This window comes from Anopheles merus, chromosome 3R, assembly GCF_017562075.2.
Source record: "Anopheles merus strain MAF chromosome 3R, AmerM5.1, whole genome shotgun sequence".
NCBI classification, from domain to species: domain Eukaryota; kingdom Metazoa; phylum Arthropoda; class Insecta; order Diptera; family Culicidae; genus Anopheles; species Anopheles merus.
This window is the reverse complement of record NC_054084.1, coordinates 47,098,266-47,121,202: the sequence shown is the minus strand read 5'-3', so window position 1 is coordinate 47,121,202 and position 22,937 is coordinate 47,098,266. Positions and strand designations below refer to the sequence as shown.

Sequence of the window (22,937 nt, the reverse complement as noted above, 5' to 3'; positions counted from 1 at the left end):
TAACAACACGCCCGTCATGGGTTCAAGCCCCGAATAGACCGTGCCCCCATACGTAGGACTGACTATCGTGCTATGGTAACAATAAGTCACTGAAAGCCAAGCTCACTTCACTAGTGGGTTCAAGCAGGCCTTAACCGACAGCGGTTGTTGTGCCAAACAAGAAAGAAGAAAGAGAATGACTCATTTTGGGGGAAACCCTTTATCTTTATATTATATTAAACCTATAAAGTCATACTGATACAGTATTTCAAAAATCCATATAAGTTAATGTTTGTTAAACTGTGTACAATTAAAGTTATTTGATACTATCGACTATTCAATGCAATTTCAGAAGTTCTACTTAATTCCGTAAAGCTCCTAATTATTTAGAAAAATAAAATATTGCTAGGGATGGCACTGGGTTGTACAAAACCAAAAATGGGAATCGAAATAAATGTGAATCGTGGTTCTGGACACCACAAGCACCTGGCACTCACCATTTGGACCAATCTGCTCACAAAAGGACTTGCTGGTGAGGAATAGTAAAAGAAATGGGAATTTAACCCTTTGTCGTCGTTTCAGTAAGCTAATTTGTATATTACACCAACTGGATGGTTTGTTGGAATCATCAGATATATTTTTTTAGTTTAAAAAGTGTTCCTGTGTGTGGCTCATTTCAATTGCAACGATCGTAGTCTGCAACGATCATTGGACATCTTACAAGACTATGCTACTCATTGAAACATCCGAATTAATAATATCAAAACACAAGCCATGATTGTCTCCCATCGCCTAAGACATAAACTAATGAATCCTACTGCTCATCAGCTAGTTGTGGGTGGAATATCAGTCCCTTGGCTTCTTAAGGTGAAATATGTGGGTCTCATCATTGGTAATAAACTCCTATATAACCATCACACTAAGGAACTTTCAACTCGAATGATCACACTACTGAAAAAAAATATTACCCTCTTCTGAATCGTAATTCCTGGCTGTGTCCAAAAAACAAAATTGCTGTATATAAGCAGATAATCTTACCAGCGGTAACGTACGGCATCCCTGTATGGCAACGTAGTGCTTACACAAACATCTGCAAAGTCTAGGTGGAATTAAATCGTTTTTTGCGTCTAATCGCGAATGCCCCACGCTGGATGAGGCTCGAAGAATTGTGTGATACAACTAGTATTAAACCTCTAACTGAAATCGCCTATGAAATGGTCGAACGTATCAACGAAAATACCCAACAATCTGTGTTTTTTCTTCTAAGGGCTCTTTTTGATGTAAATATTAGTTCATAATTTATTTTTTCGTTAGATTAAGCTAGATTAAGTTAACAAATGGCAAAAGCCTTACTTTGTTTGAACCCCAATAAAAAAGCTAAACTGTTTCTTGACAAATTTGAACTTGGCGATGAAAAGCGATGACGCTAAATCCCGCAATCACTTATCTTATAATTGTACACAATATTTAAAATAAACTAATTTATTATGTATAATTGCAACGAAGTGTCACTTAAATAAACAATCATAACCCAATAAAAAATACCTATTGAATATAGATTCATTGATTACGAAGAGTAAATTAATCAATTTAAACAAAAAATACATTTGCATAATATAAAGCCTTAATTTTTTTTAGAAGCCTTATTTAATTTTTTTGGCCGGTCTCGTGATACAGTCGTCAACTCGTACGACTTAACATTATGCCCGTCATGGATTCAAGCCCCAACTATACCGTGCTGCCATACGTAGGACTGACTATCCTGCTACGGGGGAAAATCAATAAGTCCCTATAAGCCAAGCCCACAAGTGGTACAGGCAGGCCTTGGACGGCAACGGTTAGTAGTGAGCGAAAGAAGAAGATTTAAATTTTTAAATTTTTAATTATTTTTATTTATTTAGATTCACATTATTACGGCTTCGGCTGTATTTTCGTCTTTTTTTAATTTTTGTTTTTTTGTTGTATATTTTAAAGAAAGGTACACGTTGTAACAGTTTTAAGTGTTATTATAAAAACTGGTATTTAAAAAAATTCGACGTAGCTGATAGTTGGTAGTAAATTGATAGATATTTAAAAAATACAGTCAAAAGTCCTGCAACCGGTGGATTTCGTTTTAATTTGTAAGACGTGCGTAACATATTAAGCATCACTTGTTACATAAAATAGAATAGCCAAATGCATGGTGATTAGACATGGTAACGATTAGACCAATGGGTCCGTCTATTAAATAAATAAATATCAATATAACTAAATGATGGTTGTGTAATAAAATTGCAACGACACCGATCCGATCCGATAATCAGACCGTTGCCAAATTCGATTGATATATGATTGCTATATGCTATACGACTTTATTTACATGTTAAAATAATTGAATCTTGTTTTAATGTTAAAAAATGTGAAAGTACCACAATAAAGTATATGAAAAGAGCTTTATAAAAAAAATCCTATTGTTTTCAAAATCATTAACGGGGGAGGGGCACAATTTGTTACTTAATGATCTGTTAATGTTTGTTACTGTTAATGATCAATTTGTTTTAGGAGAAGAGGAGCGGTTCTTCCAACGTTACAGTTTGTTACACAAGGAGGGGTCGAAAATTTGAAATTTTAGCGTTACGTAAGTGATGGACGACGCATTACACCGCCTCACAACTGCCTTAAACAGATCGCTTGCATGGCCTGTCTAGCTTCGTTTTCGCTGTGACGCGTTTTATCCGCATCTGGTTTTGTAAGTTCCAAAAAGCGAGATGATTCCAAAAATAAACAAATGAAATTGGATTTTATCTTTAACTCATTGGTTTTTAATTATTACGATGAACATTTAGAAATACTACAGGTAAAACCATCCCATCCTACCTCAATTCTAACATTCAATATCATCACCGATGCAAAGTTACGTGAAATCATCATGATTCTAAGCCTCAATGCGTCTGCATCAAACACAATGCATAATTCACGTCAGATTTGTAAGGAACTCGTAGCTTACCATTGATTTACATCAACTACCGCCAGTAGTGGCATCCGCTTCCTGTTTCCTAGTCAATCTTCATCCTGGTTGGTCAAGAAGCTGAGTGTGTGCTAAATTAAACTCGCTGCAATATAAATCCTACTCGGTTTCGCTTCACCCATCGTTACTTAGTTACCGATGCTGCGTGTGCTTTGAAATCATAGCAACCATAGCAGTAGTACATTCGTTTAAGTCATACAATCAATTGAAAGTTGCACTAAAATGTGAAAATGAAGGTGGAAATCACAAGAACGCAACATAAAACCCCTAAGGAAGAGAGAAATAATATTTGTTTCTTGCGTTAAAACAGCTGGTGCTTAGTTTCTGGATGTGATATACTCACTCTTTCTTTTCCGCCTAGACAGCACGAAAACTGGTGTATGATACACGCTAAGCACTGAATTTTTGCTACCGACGTGTAAAAACAACCATTGCGAGGATCAACTAGCCAACTCTGCGAAAAAAAGCGAAAGAAAAGAATCCTAAGAGTATTAATATTCATCCAACATAATCAAAACATGGCGCTCCTTAAGCAGCTAATGTGGAATGCAAAGAAACGGTAAGCTTCTTCCACCTGCTAATCCACTTCGCCCGCAGCTCCCAGACGGCCAAATCCTGCTAATCCTGTCCTGAAAGTCCTTGCTTAAAACTTTTGCTCCCTATTCCACCACACCACCAGCCGCTCGCTGTGTAAACCTTACCGAAAACGTGACCGTTAATAAATGTATCGAACATCATTCGAACGAATCTGTTTGTGCTGCTGCTGCTGCTGCTGCTAGTTGGCAGGATTAGGGGTTCAATTAAACACTTGCGACTACTTTACTATGCCGGAGGTACGGTATTTTGGGTTCCGAAAAGCACTTCCAGTGCCATCCTTTCCTACTTAATGCTAAATGGATAGAGTCGGATGGTAGTGGTGGCGGTTACGATAATGCTTCACAAACAGTCGCACTGTATAGGGTGCTGCCACCCGATCCAATTTCCTTCCCATCGTGCAAGCACAAATCCCTTGTCTTGTAATCCCGTACAACCTCCCCAAAGTGCCAAACAATCAATCAATACTTCTTGTAATACATTTTCCCGAACACGGTTCACGCCCACCCGATTCGTGAACACAGTAGAGCGCCTATACATTTCCAATCTCGCCCTAGGTGGGTGTGTCTGTTGTTATGCAAAACAACGATCATTTGTGGCAATAGATCACGCATTATATTTAACAACGTCGAGCATGATGTCTCAGTTGATTCAATTTAATTATCACACTGATCAATTTGTCCGCCCACATTAGCTGAACACACTTGCAGTATATTCAAACGCTGCAAACCACCCGGTGGTACACGTAACCACCACTCGAATAAAGAAGAAATGCTTCATTTTCTTGAGGATTTGGTTCACCCCCCGTCTGCATTCAACCGGTGCAGCGCGAAAAAAGGGCACAAAAATTATCTACCTGACGGTTTTTGTCATTGCCATCGGTTCGTGGACGGGTGTTTGTTTATCATCAGAGCACACATCAAACCCCAATTGACCACATACACCCGGCCGCATGGGCGCACGGGCGCATGCATGCCGGATTCTGTTTATGTTGGTACCCGACTGTGTATCCACAGCCTCACTGCAAATTAAGTGGTTAAAGGTTTCCGGGCTCGATATCGCCTGTACAATTTTGCTAATGACGTGTAACGTTCCCTGCCATGGGAAGGAATGTTTTTATAGGTAAGACGTTGCTACAACCATGCCATACGGTTCGGTTCACCATCGGTGTATTGATTCGTTTGCAATCATGCATACACGGAGAATTGCTGAGATGTAAAATTGATACTACATGTCTACTATGGGTCGAAAAACAATTATTATTTTCACCAACATGGCACTAACTTTGAAGTAATGTGAAATAATAATGTATAGACTTTCAGTTACATGTTGTCACTATAAATAAAATATAATTGTAAATGAGAAGAAGAAAAATTATTAAATATATCTGTGACTGTACCACAACCGTATATTTACTGATACTTTCTCAGAATGAGACCCTTTAATATATTTTATACAACGCTGAATCATACAGCAATTTGCAAAGAATTTGATTCATATTTGATTAGATTGCAATGACAAATAACAAATCTATTTTTTTAAATTATAAAAATAATACTTATATAATGAACCTGAAGTTGGCTTATCGGACATAAAACAACAAACAATAATAATCTCTTCTATTGTCTCTAAGAAAATTCTAGTAAAAGCTGACGCCGCATTTCCAGCGATTGTTGTTTGGATGAGTTTTGCTTAGCTTAGCTTATGATCCATACTATGGAAACCGTTTTGGGAATGGAAAGCGCAACCCCGACTTAGTTTTTACTGTATTGAGAAGTGAAGAAAGAACAATACAAATTGTATTAAACCAAGATCACGATTCTGCTAGTGCGGATAGACTTGCAGTAGAGGTGAAATATACAGCGAAATGAACTATTTGACAGGCGAAATATATGACGGACAAAGCATCACAGCAACCAGCTGATGTGCAATGTAAACAAATAACGTATACAAAAACGCAACTAAATCCATTGAAAAACTTCAATATCAAGTGTTTCATAAATTTTCAGTCAACAGTTCATAATTTTTTTCCAATTAGAGAATGTTCTGTTTAAGAAGATATTATTTTTAATAAAACATCGAAAGCGGATGTTCTGTCTCCCCCAACCCTTTAGCTGTACCTGTCAGATATTTCGCCCGCTGTATATTTCACCTCAATACCTCAATAGTTCATTTCGCTGTATATTTCACCTCATGTAGCCGCGCGGTGACAATACATGGTTAGAAAAAAACTCGTGTAGCGGGCGGAAATTATAACACACACGGAATTTTTTGTAGCACGGTCGAGGGGAGTGTTGCAGTTTCTGGTTCGGGTTGCGCAATGAGATGCGCATCGTCGTCAACAGACTGGTCGGTGGAGATCCGGAACATTGGAATGTCGTGCTGACATTGGATGCGACAAAAGGGTTCGCTTCACTCGGATGCCTTCCCAGAATCGAGCACTGCTGTTCCCAAATGAAGTGCAGCAGCAAGCATCAGTACTTGGAATACCGGACACCAGAAAGCTCGTGCGACGATTGGGCTTTTTCTTGAGGACAATCAGTTGAACCTAAACAAGGACTCGAAAAACGGTGAAGCAGATTTGGGAGGCACTTCGAAACCAGTATGAGAAGGTAACGTTGACTTCCGTTGTGTCATTGCTCAAGCAAATCTGGGACAAACGGTATACAGATAGCTGTTATTGGTGGCGAACCATGTATCTACAAATAGCCAGCTCGTACTTTATAGCTGATTTGGGGCTGTTTAAGGAAAAATCGTTCCGATGTCGTACTTTGTGGCTGATTAAGAGATAGACGGTACTTTGCGGAACTATGGAGCTTTTTAACAGGCCCATGGTACTCTCAGGAACCTTGTAGCTGATTAGCCTGATGTGTATGGTTCACGATGGTACTTGAAGGCTTGTTAAGAAAGCGTACCGTACTCGTTGGAACTTTATAGCTTTTTAATGCATGGCATCGGTACGAGGAGGCCCTTGTCAAAGTGTCAAAGACTGGTGCCGTCAATCATCTCGTTGCTGCTGCCCAAGCTAGTTAAGTTAATTGAAGGAGGAATATTGAGTGAAGTGACTGTGATTGTACAGTAAATTGTGTGACATTTTCGTATAATACATGAATATTAATGATTTAAAAATATACACATGTACACAAACAAAACAAATCCTGTAGTTTATTTCATCGATGACGCTTGCTTGAAAATAAAACATAAAGAAAAATAACCCCCGGCACCGTAGCATAAGGAAGCTGCTTAAGCGCTGTTTGAAAGACCCACCTAGAACTTTGATGCTGTGTAACTACTGCAAAAGGCGAATTAGAGCAGCGATCTTTAGCGTGCCAAAATGAGCTGCTTAAGCAATTCTGGCTATTTGGGTTGGACCGAACATTGAAGGTGGCAATGGTACTACCCCAAATAGCCAGAATTGTTTAAGCAACTCATTTTGGCACGCTAAAGATCCCGCCCGCAGTGTTTGAGCGTTGGTGCGCATTTCGTTCAAAGTCTCGTGCGCTGGTGTGTTTTGGTGAAGTGTGAAGTGAACAAACAATGTGCACAGACGCACATGCAGTGCGTGGATCGACAGGTAAGAATTTGCTGAACAGAGGCAACGCAGATTGTGGACAAGTTTCCCGCAGCCTGGCTCGACCCGGTACTTTGCAGTATGACGCCATTCGTGAGTATGAAGGATTCTAAATGTGTTGTGAAAGTGTACTTTATGTTTCAATAAAGTGTTTAATGAAATAAAACATGACCGTGTTTGTGTTTGTTGTTAGAATAAGTGCGTATTTGCGATCGTGTCTATGCATGAAAGAAAACGAGAAACGAAAGAAACAAATATCTTTGGATGTGTTGGTAGCATGACTGGAAAGAACACGAACACATTCGGCCGTATCGGAGAGCTCGTTCGTTCCCGGGAACGACGCTCATTTTCACTCATTTCATAGCCCTCTATGATCAAAAATTAGAAACCCGTCTAGGTTTAGTTCTGCCCAATCTAGTGGTACAACCCTGTCCACTCATGAGCGACGAATGTTCTTCGACGAACGACCACCCCGATACGGCCGAATATCAGCCATTGACAACTGCAGAGCGCACCGTGCATTCCGGGTGGGGAGGGGGAGGGCTCGCGCGAGGGTGTAACTCATTCCTCCAAGAGTAACTGCTAACGGGGGACGGCACTCAAATCACTCAAAAAATACACTCATTTTGCCGGACGGGTATGGTTCGACATTAGTTCCAGATCACGTCATAAGCCAGAACCTAACGGCATCTCACGAGATGCGTGCACTCATCAGTGAGAGCCGTGATGCGTACAGGTTGGCTCACTAAGGCAAAATATTCACCATAACAGGTTCCATGGTCTGTATAGTATCAGTTACACGACCGATATCAGTTCTGTATCAGATCCAGGGGTGGTATGAGCTATGGATTCAGGTTTGTTTCTAAGGACGCTGTGGTTTCGGGATCAGTTCCAGGACGGGTATGGGTTCAGGATCAGTTCCAGGAACGGTATCAAAGCCGCAAATGAGGACTAGGACCATTTCCTGGTCAATGTAAAGCTACGCCAGAAACTCTCATCCAACGGAGTCAGCCCACCTCAAGGCTCAACCTGGTCCGGTTAAATTGTGCTGATGTGGCGGAAGGGTACGCGACAGCGCTCGGGGAAGCGTCTCCGGCAGACAACAACATTTCCGCGATGCCACTCGCAGCCAATACTGCAGCCGGAATAAAGATCGGCTGTTTACCACGTAGAAAGAAAAAAAGAATGGTTCGACGAAGAGTGTAGGCGAGCAGTATCCAAGATGAATGGATAGCACGTACCCACATGTTACGGAACGCATTAAGCACCGAGCGGATTTGCTACTAAAATCGTAATGTGTCGAGATTCGGAACAACATCTGCTGACAGACAAACGGGAGGTAATCGAAATGTGAAAGTGCTACTTCGAAGGACACCTGAATGGAGCAGAGTTTTAAAAGGCTCACGGAAGTTGTAGAACAAGGCAACAGGCACCATATCTGAATGAGATTGTCATCAGCGCCATCAAACCGCTCAAGAACAATAAATCTGCTGAAAGTGATGGAATGGCGGCAGAGCTCGTTAAGATGGGGCCTCTCCGGCTTACCGTCGAAATGCATAAGCGGATCGTGAAAATCTGGGAACTGGAAGAATTACCGGCGGAGTGGATGCTGGTTGACATTTGCATAACCTTGTAAGGTGTCAAACAAAGTGCGAAACTAGACAACGACATCGTTGACAGGGAAATATAACCTTAGCAGCTGGTCCTAAGCTATAGAAGTTTGCAGACTAATTGTGGAAGGCCCAGGAAGCTGGACTCCGTCTACCGAACTGGGGTATAACCTCGAAAAGAAAAGCAGAAGACATTGGTGGCACGATATTGTACTGGTCTTTCTAACATCTTGGTATCTGCGTAGCCTCAATGCCATCGACAGTGGTAGGTTTATCAGGAACGCTAAGCGATATGAAGAGTTAAGGTCACTATTACGTGATGAAACATGAGCCCCGCGCGCCGTTTAGTCAGCATACCGTTGAACCGGCATACCGATTGCGACAAATACGAAATACGAATGCTTGTCTGAGGCTCATCACGTGATACCCAATTGAGAGTCATCGTATTAGTGCAAGAGGAGTTCACCTATCTAGGGATAGTCGTAGCTAAGGACAACGACATCAGCAACGAAATGTGGCAACGTTTGTGTTGAGAGAATAAGTACATACTACGGTCTTAACCATCTGCTCAAATTCAGAAGACATCGAGTTCGCACGAAATGTGAGGTATATCGCACAATGATTTGCCAGGTGGTTCGCTATGGACATGGATCATAGACCATATCTGAACGGATAATGAAAATGCTCTTTGGGCGATGCATCCTCCGACCATCTTTGGGGGTGTGTGATTCTGTGAGCTGCATGAGGATGCCCGACTCATGTCCCACCAAGAAAGTGTTCGACAGCGAAAATAGTGTTTTAGGCCAAAATCAAACGAAAATTTCCTCTTAACCCTCAATTAAGTAATAAAATTACGAAAAGTGGAGCAAAACAGAGAAAAAAAAAAAACATAATTTGATTGCAGACATATTCACAGAAGTAGCAAAGTATGACACTGCAAACTGTTATAATCATAACACATTGGTACATTTATGGAAAACTAAAGGTCGTTATCCTACGATGCTATAATGTTCTTCATGTTTTCAAATGCTCTTTAAATCTCACCACAATCAAGTGTTATTTTCTTTTACTAAAGTTTGGCATTTTGCAAAACAACATTTGAATTATTAAAAATTCAAAATAAACAATAAAATGCCTATACTAAATTATGTGCAAACAATTTCTCAGATCGGCAAATAAAACCCACTCGCAACATTTATCATTTTGTAGTCCAATAATTTAAACATATTTATATTTCTTCACATTTTATTGTAGCATGCATTATGTGTTTCCGTGTCGGGGCGATTCTGTAGAGTATGAATTAGAACATTATTTCTTTTCTTTTCACAGATCGTTCAGGAAGTTTTTTTTCTTCTCTTTCTTTTGTAATGAGTGTGTATGTGCTCTACTTCTCATATCCTCTTCTTTGCCATTGATTATGACTAGTAACGGCAGTAAGCAAACTTACTTCCTAATTTTCCTTTTGCCTTCTCCATTCCAACTCTTCTCGACGATCGATCTTTTGTGGATTCGATAATGTTTTTTTTCCTTTCCTTCCTATTTAAATCGCTTCTCTACTATTCAATGGCATTAGAGGAAAATGTTGTTTTCAGCAATCGTTTAGGCTAACGAGTTTATTTGTTTTGTTTATTTGTGTGAGGCGTTCTGTATTTCCGTACGGTTTTTCATCATGCTTAGTAGTACTATTGATTTCAATTACTTGTTTGTGTTATTTTCTTTCAGTAGTGTAGCTGACTGCACTATTATTATTAATAACAGATACAAATGGTTCCTTCAGACGCGACGCTCCAACACCAGTTCCTTGCTTTTAAACTAGTTCAAGCACAAAATGACGAGAACTACTAACTACATAAGTCGATTTCCTTTAGCGTATCAGGATTTAAACCTGTATTTCCCCCCCCCCCCTCCATTCATGAAGCCACCACATCCTGCGCTTATGGCTTTCTATCATTTCCCCACACCGTACAACCATGTTCGTTTCACTACGCATTATGTATTATATGCTTCAGATGTGTCATTTCTCCTTTTGCTAACTGGTGCAGGACTGTCCATCACCGGGGCGGCCTGTGCGATCTTTTTTGTGCACAGCATTCGGCGAGGTTGTCTGTGGTGTAGTTGCTGGGGTTGTCGTTTGCGTCGAAGGAGATACCACAGCTGCAGGCGTCGTATGTACCGTTTGTTGTTGGCCAGCATTACTTCCCGGTGACACCGATTTGATTACTTTCGCCTGCTGTTCCGATTGGCTATCGGAGTTAATATCAATGTTAGATATTACCCTCATTAGTTGCTTCACGCTTGGGGAAATGTTTGATTTGCCATGATCAGCACACCCTGCACTAGAATCGGTATTTGGGCCGTTATGGCCATCGCCGCATCCCAATACTTCGGTGCCGGGAGCTGAAGATGCTGGATTTGTATGTGTACCGCCAGATATTCCCATCACGGATATAATAGGGGATATTTGTTGAGACTTTTCGGGTTCGTTGACAATTCCCTGCATCGGTCCGGTTCCAGTCTCGTCGACTCCCCGAATCGCTCCTCCAGCCTCTTGACAGATTATCTGATGTTCCATTGTTTCAGCATCTTGGATCTACAAGCGAAAAAATACACCAACAACGACGGAGGCAAGTGATAGCAAACAATTTTTAAAACTCGCATTTCAAAGCACCTACCTCTTCCGGACAAAGATCAAATGCCATTTGCAGAATATCTCGAACGGATTGCGATTTTTCCAGCAAAAATCCGTTTGTATTATCATTGCTTTGGGCAGGCGGGGACCAAGAATTGTAATTATACTGACTATTACCAGTGGTGCGATGTTTCTCCAGTTCTTCCTGCAACCACTCAATTGCTGCCGTCCACTGCTTTGCAAGGGAAGCGTCGGTGTGCAGTTTGTTCAATGCCACTGGACTCTTCGAAAACAAATGAACCATACATTTGATGCATTGATAGGCACGTTTCTGGTAATTCAACTTGCTGCGTCTGATAATCTCCAGTAAACCATCCCTATCATGACCGACCCCTAGTGGTGTATTAAAAAGAGCACAATTAAGTACACATAGTATTGCAGGCTAACATTGTAATGCATTTAAACTCTTACCCAGCAATGCATTCATTATGCGATGACCCTGCCAAGAGTCTTCGATCAGTAAAATGTGCAACAACAAATCCGTATAATGTTTCATGTCATGCCAGTACACATAATCACATTGGAAAAGCAGTTCCATTAGAATTATACCGGAAAAGTGTGGATTTTCCCAGCAGCAATATTGCAGCAGCTTAAACCCTTCCTCTCCAACGTGCACATCCTCTAGCAAGCGTTTGATGTACCTAAATAAAATAATCAATTAAAAAATAATTCGACATTCAAATGATACACGCCCGTTATTTGTCCTACATACCCATTTCGATTATACAGATAATCCGTGCATTCTTCAGACATAGGAATCAATGCGTTTTTCCGAGTTATATGGTCGTTTATGTACTTATTTGGCAGTACGGCGGATCCACTAATAGCACTTCTACAACGCACCGATACATCCATTGATCGAATCAAATGCGACACGACATGGTGCAGTTTACTCAGATCCGGATACTGGTACTTGATCGTCTGCCCTGTGCCATCGTCCACCGCTACTCTCATGAAAAGCACGGGCACGTTTAACTGTAAGAATGCAAATGGCAACATGGCAATTAAAATCCACATCAGTAAACTTGCTTCCCGGCCCTTACACTCACCTTGATCAACTGGCATTCTTCTCTGTACCCCAGTCCAGCGTACATCGAGAACAAACTGAAATAGTGCGGCAAACTTTTGCCATGCTCTGGGACATCCGATTTTAACAGCCCTAGAACCGCTATTAACACTTGTTCGCACAGATTGCTGCCCTCAAAACATGCCACCGGTTCGTCCTCGGCCGAGTAATGACAAAACGATACAATCAGTTTCGCAAAGCAAGAACGAATTTCTGGCAAAGGAGCCGCAAGCAAATATTCACACAAACGGCCAGGTGAGTCTAACAGCACATTTTCGGCAAACCATCTCCGAATGAAAACGAATCCTTCTAGCTGAACACGGAAAATTTCATACCTACAATGTAAGATAATCAAATTTATCATATCATTGCCGTTACATTTCTCAATCTGCCTTTTTTTCTTTTTGCTTACCAATCCATCACTTGTCCTCGAATCGTTTTCTTTGTTTTGAAGCCGGTGTGGAACAAAAACTTTGCTGCTAACTGAACCTTATGCAAGCAAACATCCTCTAGTCCTTTCTGTAATCAATCAAAGGGCAATTTAATAATGCTGTTCAACTAGAAATGGCTTAAAACCATCTACTCACCAGAAGCAACCAAACTGGGACCTTATTCTTTGGTTTAATCGGAAATTCTGTCAATTTTTTCATGAAGGTGAAAAATTCAGTTGAAAACAGCATTTTTGAGTGTAAAAATCGAATATTTTGAATTCTAAAAACAGGAGAAAAAGATAATTAGCTTCATTTTTGCCATAGCATAGAATAACACAACAGAGTCTAAACGAACCGTATGCAACGTTCCACGTTTGGTTCCATGTTGAAATAGTAGTGTTCGCTTTGCGCCAACGATAAGCTTTCGATGTTAGACTTGGCTTGGGCTCTATTTTGTAACGATTGTGGACCACTGTTCAGTCGCCACCAGAACGCGTTCTTGGGTGGTTTTGCATAGTACACATCATTGCGCGTGTAGAATAGCATGTATGCATTCCACCATCGTTTTTGTCTGCGGTACTGCATGCGCTTCAGATTGTTGTCATACACCTCGCCCATATAGTCGCCACCAAAGCACTGCGTTTTCATCTCTTCGTCATCGTCCATCTTGCATTCTGTGACCTCGCCATCATCGAACTTGTACCACTTTTTTTGCCCAGTGGCGTAATTCCTGCACAAAAGTAAAACGTCGTACATTATTAATAGCTGCTTCATTTACGTATGCCAACCTGTCAGAATTACGCACTTGTGCAGAATGTAGCTATAATAATGGCCACCGGATGCTTGGCCACTGTGAACCACTATTCCGGTCAGTTGGTAGCGCGTAGATCCTTGATCCTCTTGCTTTGGCTCAACGTTGATAACCTCACCTTCTAATTTTGCCAGACCAGATACTGCAAACAAATATGGAACATAAAAGAAATAAACCAATACATTACAATACGAGATCATCTAGTTAAGCTTTGAAAACCATCAAAAATACCTGTATACGGTTCCATGTCCAGCACGCGAGGAAATTCAAAATAATCATTATATTTGATTGCGCACACCCGTTCATAATCATATTCGAAACGCTTCAGCTGTATTGCTAATACGGGCGGCAGTTTGCTAACGCATAGCCGTTTCACCGTAACGACCTACGATAAAAGAAACATTTATTACTCATCTATTTCAACGATATCACTCGCGAGTTTGACAAACACATACCTTTTCATCACATTTATCACAGTGGTACGCATCGGCACCTTCTAGTATTTCACCACGAACATATTGCTCCAGTGAATCCGTTAGCGAGCTATGGTTTCTAATATCAACACTAAGTACACTAAATGGTTCGTCCTTGCTATACCGGTGCGGACAGTCTTGGCATATCTTCTGATCGCTAAAACATCCGCCCAGTGTTGCCGACATTAGCTGCTCGCAGTTTAGGGCTTTCAGACCTTCGTCAATGCTTTCAAAAAGTGACATAAAAAATTCTACCGCATCCTGCTGTTCGCGTAGATTGACTGGTTCCCCTTGCAACCTGAAAAAAGAAAAGGGGCAAACATTAAGCAACATTAACACAACCCTCCGTTTCAGGAACACTACTGTTTTCATGAAACTTTATCAAAGTTGAATGTTAAACTCACTTAAAATGTCTCCACAATCCCCGAGGTACGTAATACTGCAATGCGCTATGACCAAGATAGCAAAATATTACCATCACATACTTCAGTATCCCTATGTGATAGTTCTTTCCACCATCGTCGTCCTTTTGAAAGCCAAGCTGAAAAAGAGAAGCATAGCAGATATTACTGTACTTTCTCTATCAATTCGTTACCCAACCTTCTAGACACCTACCAAAGATTGACCGTCTGGATCCTCATTGAAATCTTCCTTATGGTCAATGACAGCCTGGTGAATTCGGACGATACCATTTCTCAGGGCGGGGACCATGTAGAGTTGCTGTAGAACCGAATTCATGTAGCAGGTTGCTCCGGCATTTTTTAATCCACAGAACCCATGAAACGCACGAGGAGCATCAGGTGGCAGATATTCCCACTCGCGAACAGGTTCAATGTCTTCAAAGAACATATCATTCAGCATCAATGTAATTGTTGTGGTGAGTTCAATTGAATTATGGCTGAGAGCTACGATTAAATCCATTGCAGCAGAAATAGTCCTTGAAGTGCGACACACCGGTGGGGGCTGCTGAAAATGGATCTCCTGACGGTGTCTATAATATATGTACTGGAATGATGCATTGAAGACAAACTCTTTTGCCAGATCCTGAAATGTAGAGCACACAAAAATTATTTCATTTACTTCCAAAATCTGGCGATATACTAGGAAATATAAACATATATTTCTATTCAAATACACCCACGAATAAATGAGACAATTATGCATCTATAAACTGGATCTTTGATAAGTTAAGTACTGTCGCAAATTGTAGCTTGAATCAATGTGCTCGGAAATATAAATTAAATAATGACTGTATTTGTAATTTTAAGCATGAGTTTCGGGATGCAAATTGATAGGCGCACGATCGAATGTATATCAAGAGTTATCTTTCTTTTTTTTCTTTTTGTTCTGGTGCCACAACTGCCATAGCCTTACTGTCATACCACTTGGCTATAAGTGGCTTAAGTGACTATCATTAGCCATTACTGGTTTTATAAAGCATATATGTAGATATTAATGTTTTCAACTTACCACCAATAATGCATTTAAGCGACGTTTCTCAGTTGATTTCATATGAAAGACGAGCGCTCTGGTGAGATACAGATGCCCTTCCAAGATCTCTTCCTGCACGAGCGTTTTTCCATGTTCGGCCACATTGTCACGCACCCAGTAGAGCCATTTAATTTCCGTCTGCAGCAGCTCCTCAGTATCGATAGGAGTTGATTCATTTCGTTCCTTGGACTGCAGCAGCTGCGCAAATAGTTGCAGATAGTCGGCGCACGTTTCCGTACGATGATTCACCTTCCGCCAGATATTGTACAGTACACACACGATTGTTTGCACCAGCTCTTCCGATACTTCACCCGTTAGCATAGACAGCAACTGTTCTCGCGCTAACGTTCGCATTTTGTCGGACGGATTTACCAATAGCAATGAACCCAGAAAACTATCCCACAACCCATCTTCCTTATTCAGCGCTTTCACTGCGTCCGAATGTAGCGCTAGCGAGAGTCCCATCACTTCTAGAGCAATGTGAAGCACCTCATAGTCCACACTTCGGTCTACTATGCCAACCAACTGTAGATCACGGTCACCGTGGTGATGCTGTTGTTGATGCGATCGCTGCTGCTGGTGTTGCTGGAGTGAAGCACCGACTCCAGCGGAATTACTGCTACTGCTGTTGCAACAGCTGCTGGAGCTGCTGTCACTTCCGCTACTACAGTTACTTCCTATGCTGCTCGTGCTATATCGGCGCTTGCTTGTGTCGCTCACCTCTTCGGTCGTATTGTCACACGATGGGTCCTTACACTCGCCATCAGCAATATCGTTCGCGCTTGGATCAGTTGCTCCTACACTATCGGTGGCAGCGTAGCGGGAGGCAAACACGCGTTCCTTTAAAGAGTCCCACGACACAGGCTCCCAATCTTTGGACACACGTAACGCTACCTCCATGATTGCTTTAATCGTACGTACTTTTGGAAAAGTCCATTCGCCTCGATACAGCGAAGCGACCAGATCTTGGCCCTCAACCATACCAGGACGCATTTCCAACTGCAAAATGTACGATGCTAGTCGCTTCGCGAAGCCATTCAACGTGTTCTCGCATCGCAACCCACCGCGTAGAATATTGTGCAGTGGCGTGTACCGTCGCAGCTGTACTTGAAACTGCTCATACTGACGCATTTGATCGTAGAAAGTGGGCGGCGGCACCAGGTACCCAACGGTGAAGAAGTAAAATTTCACCAATCGCATAATACACCGATAGCTTGCCCGTTTGGTATGTCTATCCGAGCCGGCCAGAAAATTTTCCTCTGAAAGCAATCCTACGATGAAATCAGCTGCTCCACAACTAAACCATGCGTATTGAAACTCCAGCACAGCCTCCAATGACGTTACATTGTCTCCAAGCGTCAGATCGTTGCCCATTCCACTTACATCCTTCACGTTGCTATTACTTGCCGGGATAATGCTGTTAGGATGCAGGGATGTAGACATGGGATTAATGCAGGCAGGAAGCAACATTGCTTCCAGCACTTCCAAGTTGTACAAAATTCGAACTGGCGGAGGAGTAAGAAATAACGATTTGAACGTTTCCAACGATTCCGATTCTGCCGCTTCCATCACAGCCTTTAATTCAGCTTGTTTCTCGAGTGCCGCGCTACTACTACCGGTTGCGTTTGCCTCCCGTCCGGACTCACGAGCTGCCATATATGCTTCCATGGCTACCTTTCGTGCATCTTCAATAGCCCCTTGAGCAGTGTTGAACACTTCATAGAGGTTGTTTACAGTCATACGATCGAGCGGCAGCAGGTGCAACAACGAACGTACTCCATCACGCAAGCGATCATGTTCTAATGTATTAGCCAGCTGATAAACCTGCAGGAAGAATTGTGTGTACTGAGGTTTTTGCCCAATCACGACACCGGGCAATGTATCCTCGGATTCTGAGGCAGACTGGAGAAATTGTCGTGCATGGTTCTGTTGATACACCTGCGCTGGTACTACGGTTTGGTGCTGACTGTGCGCATAGCTTGGATGATGATGCATCATCGTCTGCTGCGGATGAGGAAAATGATGGCCGTGTTGTTGTTGATGATGGTAAGTTTGCTTGATTGGGTCGACATAATTCCGTGGCGGCGAGCCGGAGCTACTCTCGCTCGAACTATCCGGTGAACCGGCGGCCATTAAACCAGACGAAACAGGAGTCAACTTTGCTATCAGCGACATCTTGTCCCGTATGCCATAAAATGCTAGCGTCTGTTGATCGTCCGGCACCATTATCAACTCATTCGTTCCATTATCGTACAAATCGACGCGAATTTCATTTGCTTTCAATACCTTAATGCGTCTGAGGAGATTACGCTTAAAAGAATGCATCGTCTCATTGCTGTGACTGAGCAACTCTATGTCGTCAAGCTGTCGACCGGGCGTTTGAAATTTAACTATCAGCTCAACATGTCTTCCGCGGACGGCGTGACACAGGGGAAGCGCGAATCTATCACCAGGATACTTTCGATCGCACTCGCGGATGTATTCTTGGAGCGTTCGTATCATGCGACACATTTGATCAACGAGAAGGAGCTTTTTCCGCTCGACATCCCCGTTGATTCCTCCCGCACCATCATCATCACCTGTCCGTTCTGAGCCGGATTCTTTTGACACACCCGTAGCAGGCGGAGCACCCGATGACTCCTTTTCGTTGCCCTTCTTCAACACTGGTTTGGGCGAAGGAAATTCTCGCAAAAGCATCTCCATATTCTGGAACATGGCCCGTAGCTTTTCGCAGCACTCTTCGATGAAAGACTCGTGATAAGCTTTCATCTCAGACAGCTGTCTAGGGCCCACTGTCATCATCTCGTTCAGAATGTTGATCGCTCGATGCGCTATCGGTTCCTGTCCAGCAGTGATCACACGCCACAAATAATCCTTCCCGATTAGATCCTCGCCATTGTTGTACAGTACATACGCGTTGCGATGATGATGCTTTGCCGACACGATTCGTTCCTCTTTCGTATTCACAGCGCGGAAGAAACGCTCGAAACAGCGTATTCCATTTTCGCTCAGCAAAATCGGATCCAGTTTTAGCAGATTGTTTTCAAAGAAATCCCGATTGATTCCCGGATCAAGGTCCGGATTTTCGCCCATCAGCTTACTAAACCACCGAAAGCATTCCTCCCGGTCGCTCTCAAATGCGGCGTTCACTGCAAGCGAGTTCCAAATTTGTTTCGCCTGATCGGCACACAACCACAGGTGGCCATCCTTCAGTAGGAATTTCAAAAAGTCTAACCGCTCCTGAATCTGCTGCGGGTGCGGGTACCGATTATCGAGTCGTAGCTTTGCCGGTTTTAGCGAAGGATCAGCCGCCACCAGCGCCCGGACACGGTTCATGTAACATGTCAAGCTGTTCGTCACGAGAATAACCAGCTTATGATCGTTTTGTAGTTGATCAATGATTTTCTGCCGATTCATTGTATGCTGTATTCGAGGCGTATGGTTTGGGGTGGTATCGTACAGCGAGCAAATGTCCCGGATAAGCCGCAACGCCGGCAGCACCCACTCGTCGCGCCCTTTCAGCTCCTCCACGCACTTCACCAACCAGATACTCTTCTGTGCATCTCGTTCCTGAGAGCAGCTGTAGTCAAGGATTTTGACGTGTGATTGAAGCGCCTGCTCGAGCACTTCCAGTGGCGTATCGGAGCTATGGGCTAGATTCCAAAACATATTCAGCACCTTCTGCGCCATCATTCCGTTCTTGTCGTCCTCTGCCAGTCGACGGTTCAGCTCCAGCAAACGTTCGCGCTGCTTGCGACTGGCCGACTTCTGCATGCTGGTCTGAAAGCACCGAAAAAGATAATCCAACTGATCGGCACTGAAATCCCAAGCAAGTTTGGCGAGCAGATCGTGCACGTTTTTGGCAATCGCCTCGTGTTTGCCCTCCTGTGCATTCCACACTGCATCCAGATCGTCGAACGTTAGCGCCTTTTCCTTGATCAAAAATCGCAAAATTTTCTCCAGCTTTTCAACGTACTGCGACTGGTGCAGCGAGTCCCTCAGCACTATTGTTAACACGCGATTATTCCGTATCCACATTGCCATCCGGTTTGCACTCAGAAAATCACCTTCCTCTTCCGCAATTAGACCCCGGTTCGGGTAGATCGAAACGTAGCTCAGCACACGGTTGATTTCATTCAGTGCATTCATTTTACCATTAAAACTCGATATCTGCAGTACGCGCAGGATGATTTTCAGACGGGCCATTTCCAACTCATTTAACAGACTCTCCTGCCCGGGCACACGCGTTAACAAGGCACGAGCAAACTTTACGATACCGGTGATAAAATCGTTTTTCCCTTCAAACACTACCTCCCGCTTTAGCTCAACATCGGAGAGACTCTCCAGCACTGTCAACACGAACCGACATCCAGGCAAGAGGTATCGCTCGATTGTATCGACCGTAAGATACTCCGCGCACAGCCCGAATGGACGTAGCAATGCGTACAGGAGCTGAAGTGAAATCTTTCCATCACATTTTTCCCCACCACCACGCCCGCCCTCTGTCTTCTCTTCACTAGCACTGACTCGCTGATGTTGTTCTATTGCGACCGTCATGCGTTTGAGAAAATTTTCAAAGCCATTGTAAACGCCAAACTGGTTGATAAAGTTGAGTAACCATCCACGGGGATTTTTGGTTTCCACAGGAGGCTTCGCAAAGCTCGCGGTAACCTCGTCCGGCCCCTGCTTTGTCGCTACGCCCGGTGCGTTGGTGTTGCTGGTGCTGCTCTCGGTGCTATCGGGAAGCGACGAGGATGATGACGATGATGAGGACGAAGAAGACGATGTGGCTGGATTGGCCAGCGACGTAGCTGGTGGCGCAGGTGGTGGTGGCGGTGGGGGTGGCGTATTTATATTTTCCGGCTGTCGTGCAATGTTGTGCATGTGGAACTTGTTCTCCGGATCGAACACGATGGCCAACAGTTCCAGCAACGACTGATTATCGCGCTCCATATGCAGAGAGGCTAGGAGCAAAAATTTGCAGCACGACTTAAAAATGCACACGTGAATGTTATTCTTCCACGACATAACTGCCTCATCAGTCAGGATGTTGATAAACGAAGTGGCCAACTCGTTCTGATAAAAACGCACGCACGATTCGCAATCGCCATCGATACCTTTAAAATGCACACAAAAGAAACAGACATACACAGATACAAACACACATTATTTTCGGGCCATGTAGGGAAATTGATCCATTTTAAGCTTGATTTGACTTCGAATCGTAACTTACCAAGGGTGGAAAGCTGGATCGCCGCGTCCAGTAAGCAGTCCAGCTCCTGCGAAGGCAGCACCGGAACCACCCATCTTGAATTTGAAATTTTTGCATTCAGGGAGGCAAGCTTATCCACAGGAAAACTGCTAAGCAGTGCCGCTGTGTTGTTACCGCTAGTAGTGCTGTTGTGGCTGCAATTAAAAACCATTTGCAAGAACAAAGAAGTTGCACCGATTAGACTGTGCGCTGTCAATCGCAACAGGCACCTCTCGCTGACACTCACGCATTTTCCACTGTGTTATGGCCGATCTGATGTTCGTTCACCGTCGCCACCGTTCCAGTATCTCGTTGTTCCATCGCTTTCCCATTGGTACGTTCCATGGACTGGCTGACGGTGTCGTATGTCATAGCAACAACGAGACACGTCCCAGTCGCCTGCTCGTAAATGTATCGTTTTTTTCTTGTATCGAAACGACTCACTAGTCTGATGCAGTTTTAGATGTTATTCTGTGTAAAAGCAGAAAAAATGATCGAGGGTTACAGAATTATTATCACACACACTCGCGGATCCTATTCCGTCGGCTGTGTCCTTATTTATCGCGTTACACGATCATCTTTAAATCAACACGCCCAACAGAATTCACCTAAATTTACGCAAAACGCAAAGATCTTATAAAAAGAACAATAAGAAATGTCTCGAATATGTTGTCATTACGTATTAATGTACTATCCTAAACGATTTCTGTTGAAATTTCACGCACTAACTACCACCATTCGCCATGAACACACCGTGTTCTACGTGCTCTTCGTACACATTTATTCCCAAAAACTTCAATAAATTATCAACCATCGATACAGTTTTCTTATACCAAACATTTTCCTCTGCCACAGAGTGAAACACAATGCATCTCTCCGAACTGGGCCGTGCACAAATAACTAGGTAATAAATAATACGCAAAGAAAATCGATAAGAACTTATGGGTCCTTTCGGCAACAAAAAATATCAGATACGCCTTCTGCACTCCTTCCGGCACCACCATCCTACGCACCGAACACCAACACATCTACTTATTATCAATTAGGAAAGTTACAATTTTATGGACGGTGCACTATCATTCCCTTTCGGCCCCGGTACCTGGACGATTTTCAGTCGAACCAAATTCGCTAATATTCTTCTCCTGTAACTTTTGTTCGCACAATGTCTCTCTTTCTGTCTTCCGTTCTCTTTACTCTATTTGCAACACCGAAAACCAATACCGGCCAAAATGGCCGACAGAAAATTCATATTTTTCTCTTCTTCCCCTAACCCTGGAAATTCACAATCACAGCAGCTCCCGGTAGCGACAACGATAATGATTGCTTTCAGATTAGAAATACCTAAGCCTTTTTGGTAACGCACCAAGATATCTCATCTGGAAAATTCCTTCTAGCCCTTCGTTGACGGAGCCTCCAAAAAGTAGGTTTTTTCCTTTGAAGATTCACAAAAACTATTGAAGAAAAATGACAACAACTGTCTTCCAGGGTTGTAGCCCAAACGTCACTTACCGATGTCAAGGGATGCCCAATTAACAATTATTCTATGGCTGGAAATAGACGAACCGAGATAGTCGCGGTACCGCAAAAATCGTGTATCCGCAGGACTCCACACTGCATAACACGGAGCGCAACATAACAACTGACAGCTGCCAAACGCTTCAGAAAACGCTTCTTTGCTGGTAACATGTTTTGAATATCCTTAGTAGGGTAACTGTACCAGTTTTCGGCAGTGTACCTATTTTCGGCAGAGTAGCTAAAAACGTGAAATTCTGCACAAATGTGGTAAAAAATTTCACAAAACACAATTTTGTAGTGAAAGTGTAATTATTTGATATTCACATACGAAGTTTCACACCATTTCATTACGTATTTTTTCAAAATATCAAATAAATTGTGCTTTTTTCGGCAGCTTTGCTGTCAGCCAATAGTTCGGCAGGTTTTGTGATTAAGAGAATCAGAACAGT

At 42.8% G+C, this 22,937-nt stretch overlaps 1 protein-coding gene across 4 annotated transcripts; it reads right to left on the bottom strand.

Annotated features, from left to right (window-relative positions):
* Positions 1-10,289: 10,289 nt before the first annotated feature.
* LOC121595544 (probable ubiquitin carboxyl-terminal hydrolase FAF) lies at positions 10,290-22,443 on the bottom strand. Of its 4 annotated transcripts, none has more exons than XM_041919586.1 (17): positions 22,337-22,443; positions 21,221-21,444; positions 20,956-21,128; positions 15,702-20,839; positions 14,847-15,275; positions 14,636-14,772; positions 14,214-14,529; positions 13,990-14,143; positions 13,753-13,900; positions 13,303-13,677; positions 13,104-13,227; positions 12,929-13,035; positions 12,500-12,851; positions 12,163-12,425; positions 11,862-12,091; positions 11,434-11,783; positions 10,290-11,351 (listed from the first exon to the last, which is right to left on the bottom strand). In XM_041919586.1, the coding sequence occupies exons 2-17, from the start codon at positions 21,343-21,345 to the stop codon at positions 10,791-10,793; spliced, it is 8,982 nt and encodes a 2,993-aa protein (XP_041775520.1). In that variant the 5' UTR covers positions 21,346-21,444; positions 22,337-22,443; the 3' UTR covers positions 10,290-10,790. The 4 variants fall into 4 exon arrangements, with proteins under 4 accessions (XP_041775520.1, XP_041775522.1, XP_041775521.1 ...); XM_041919588.1 differs by having other exon boundaries at positions 22,315-22,413; XM_041919587.1 differs by lacking the exon at positions 22,337-22,443 and adding an exon at positions 22,073-22,237.
* Between the last annotated feature and the right edge of the window lie 494 nt (positions 22,444-22,937).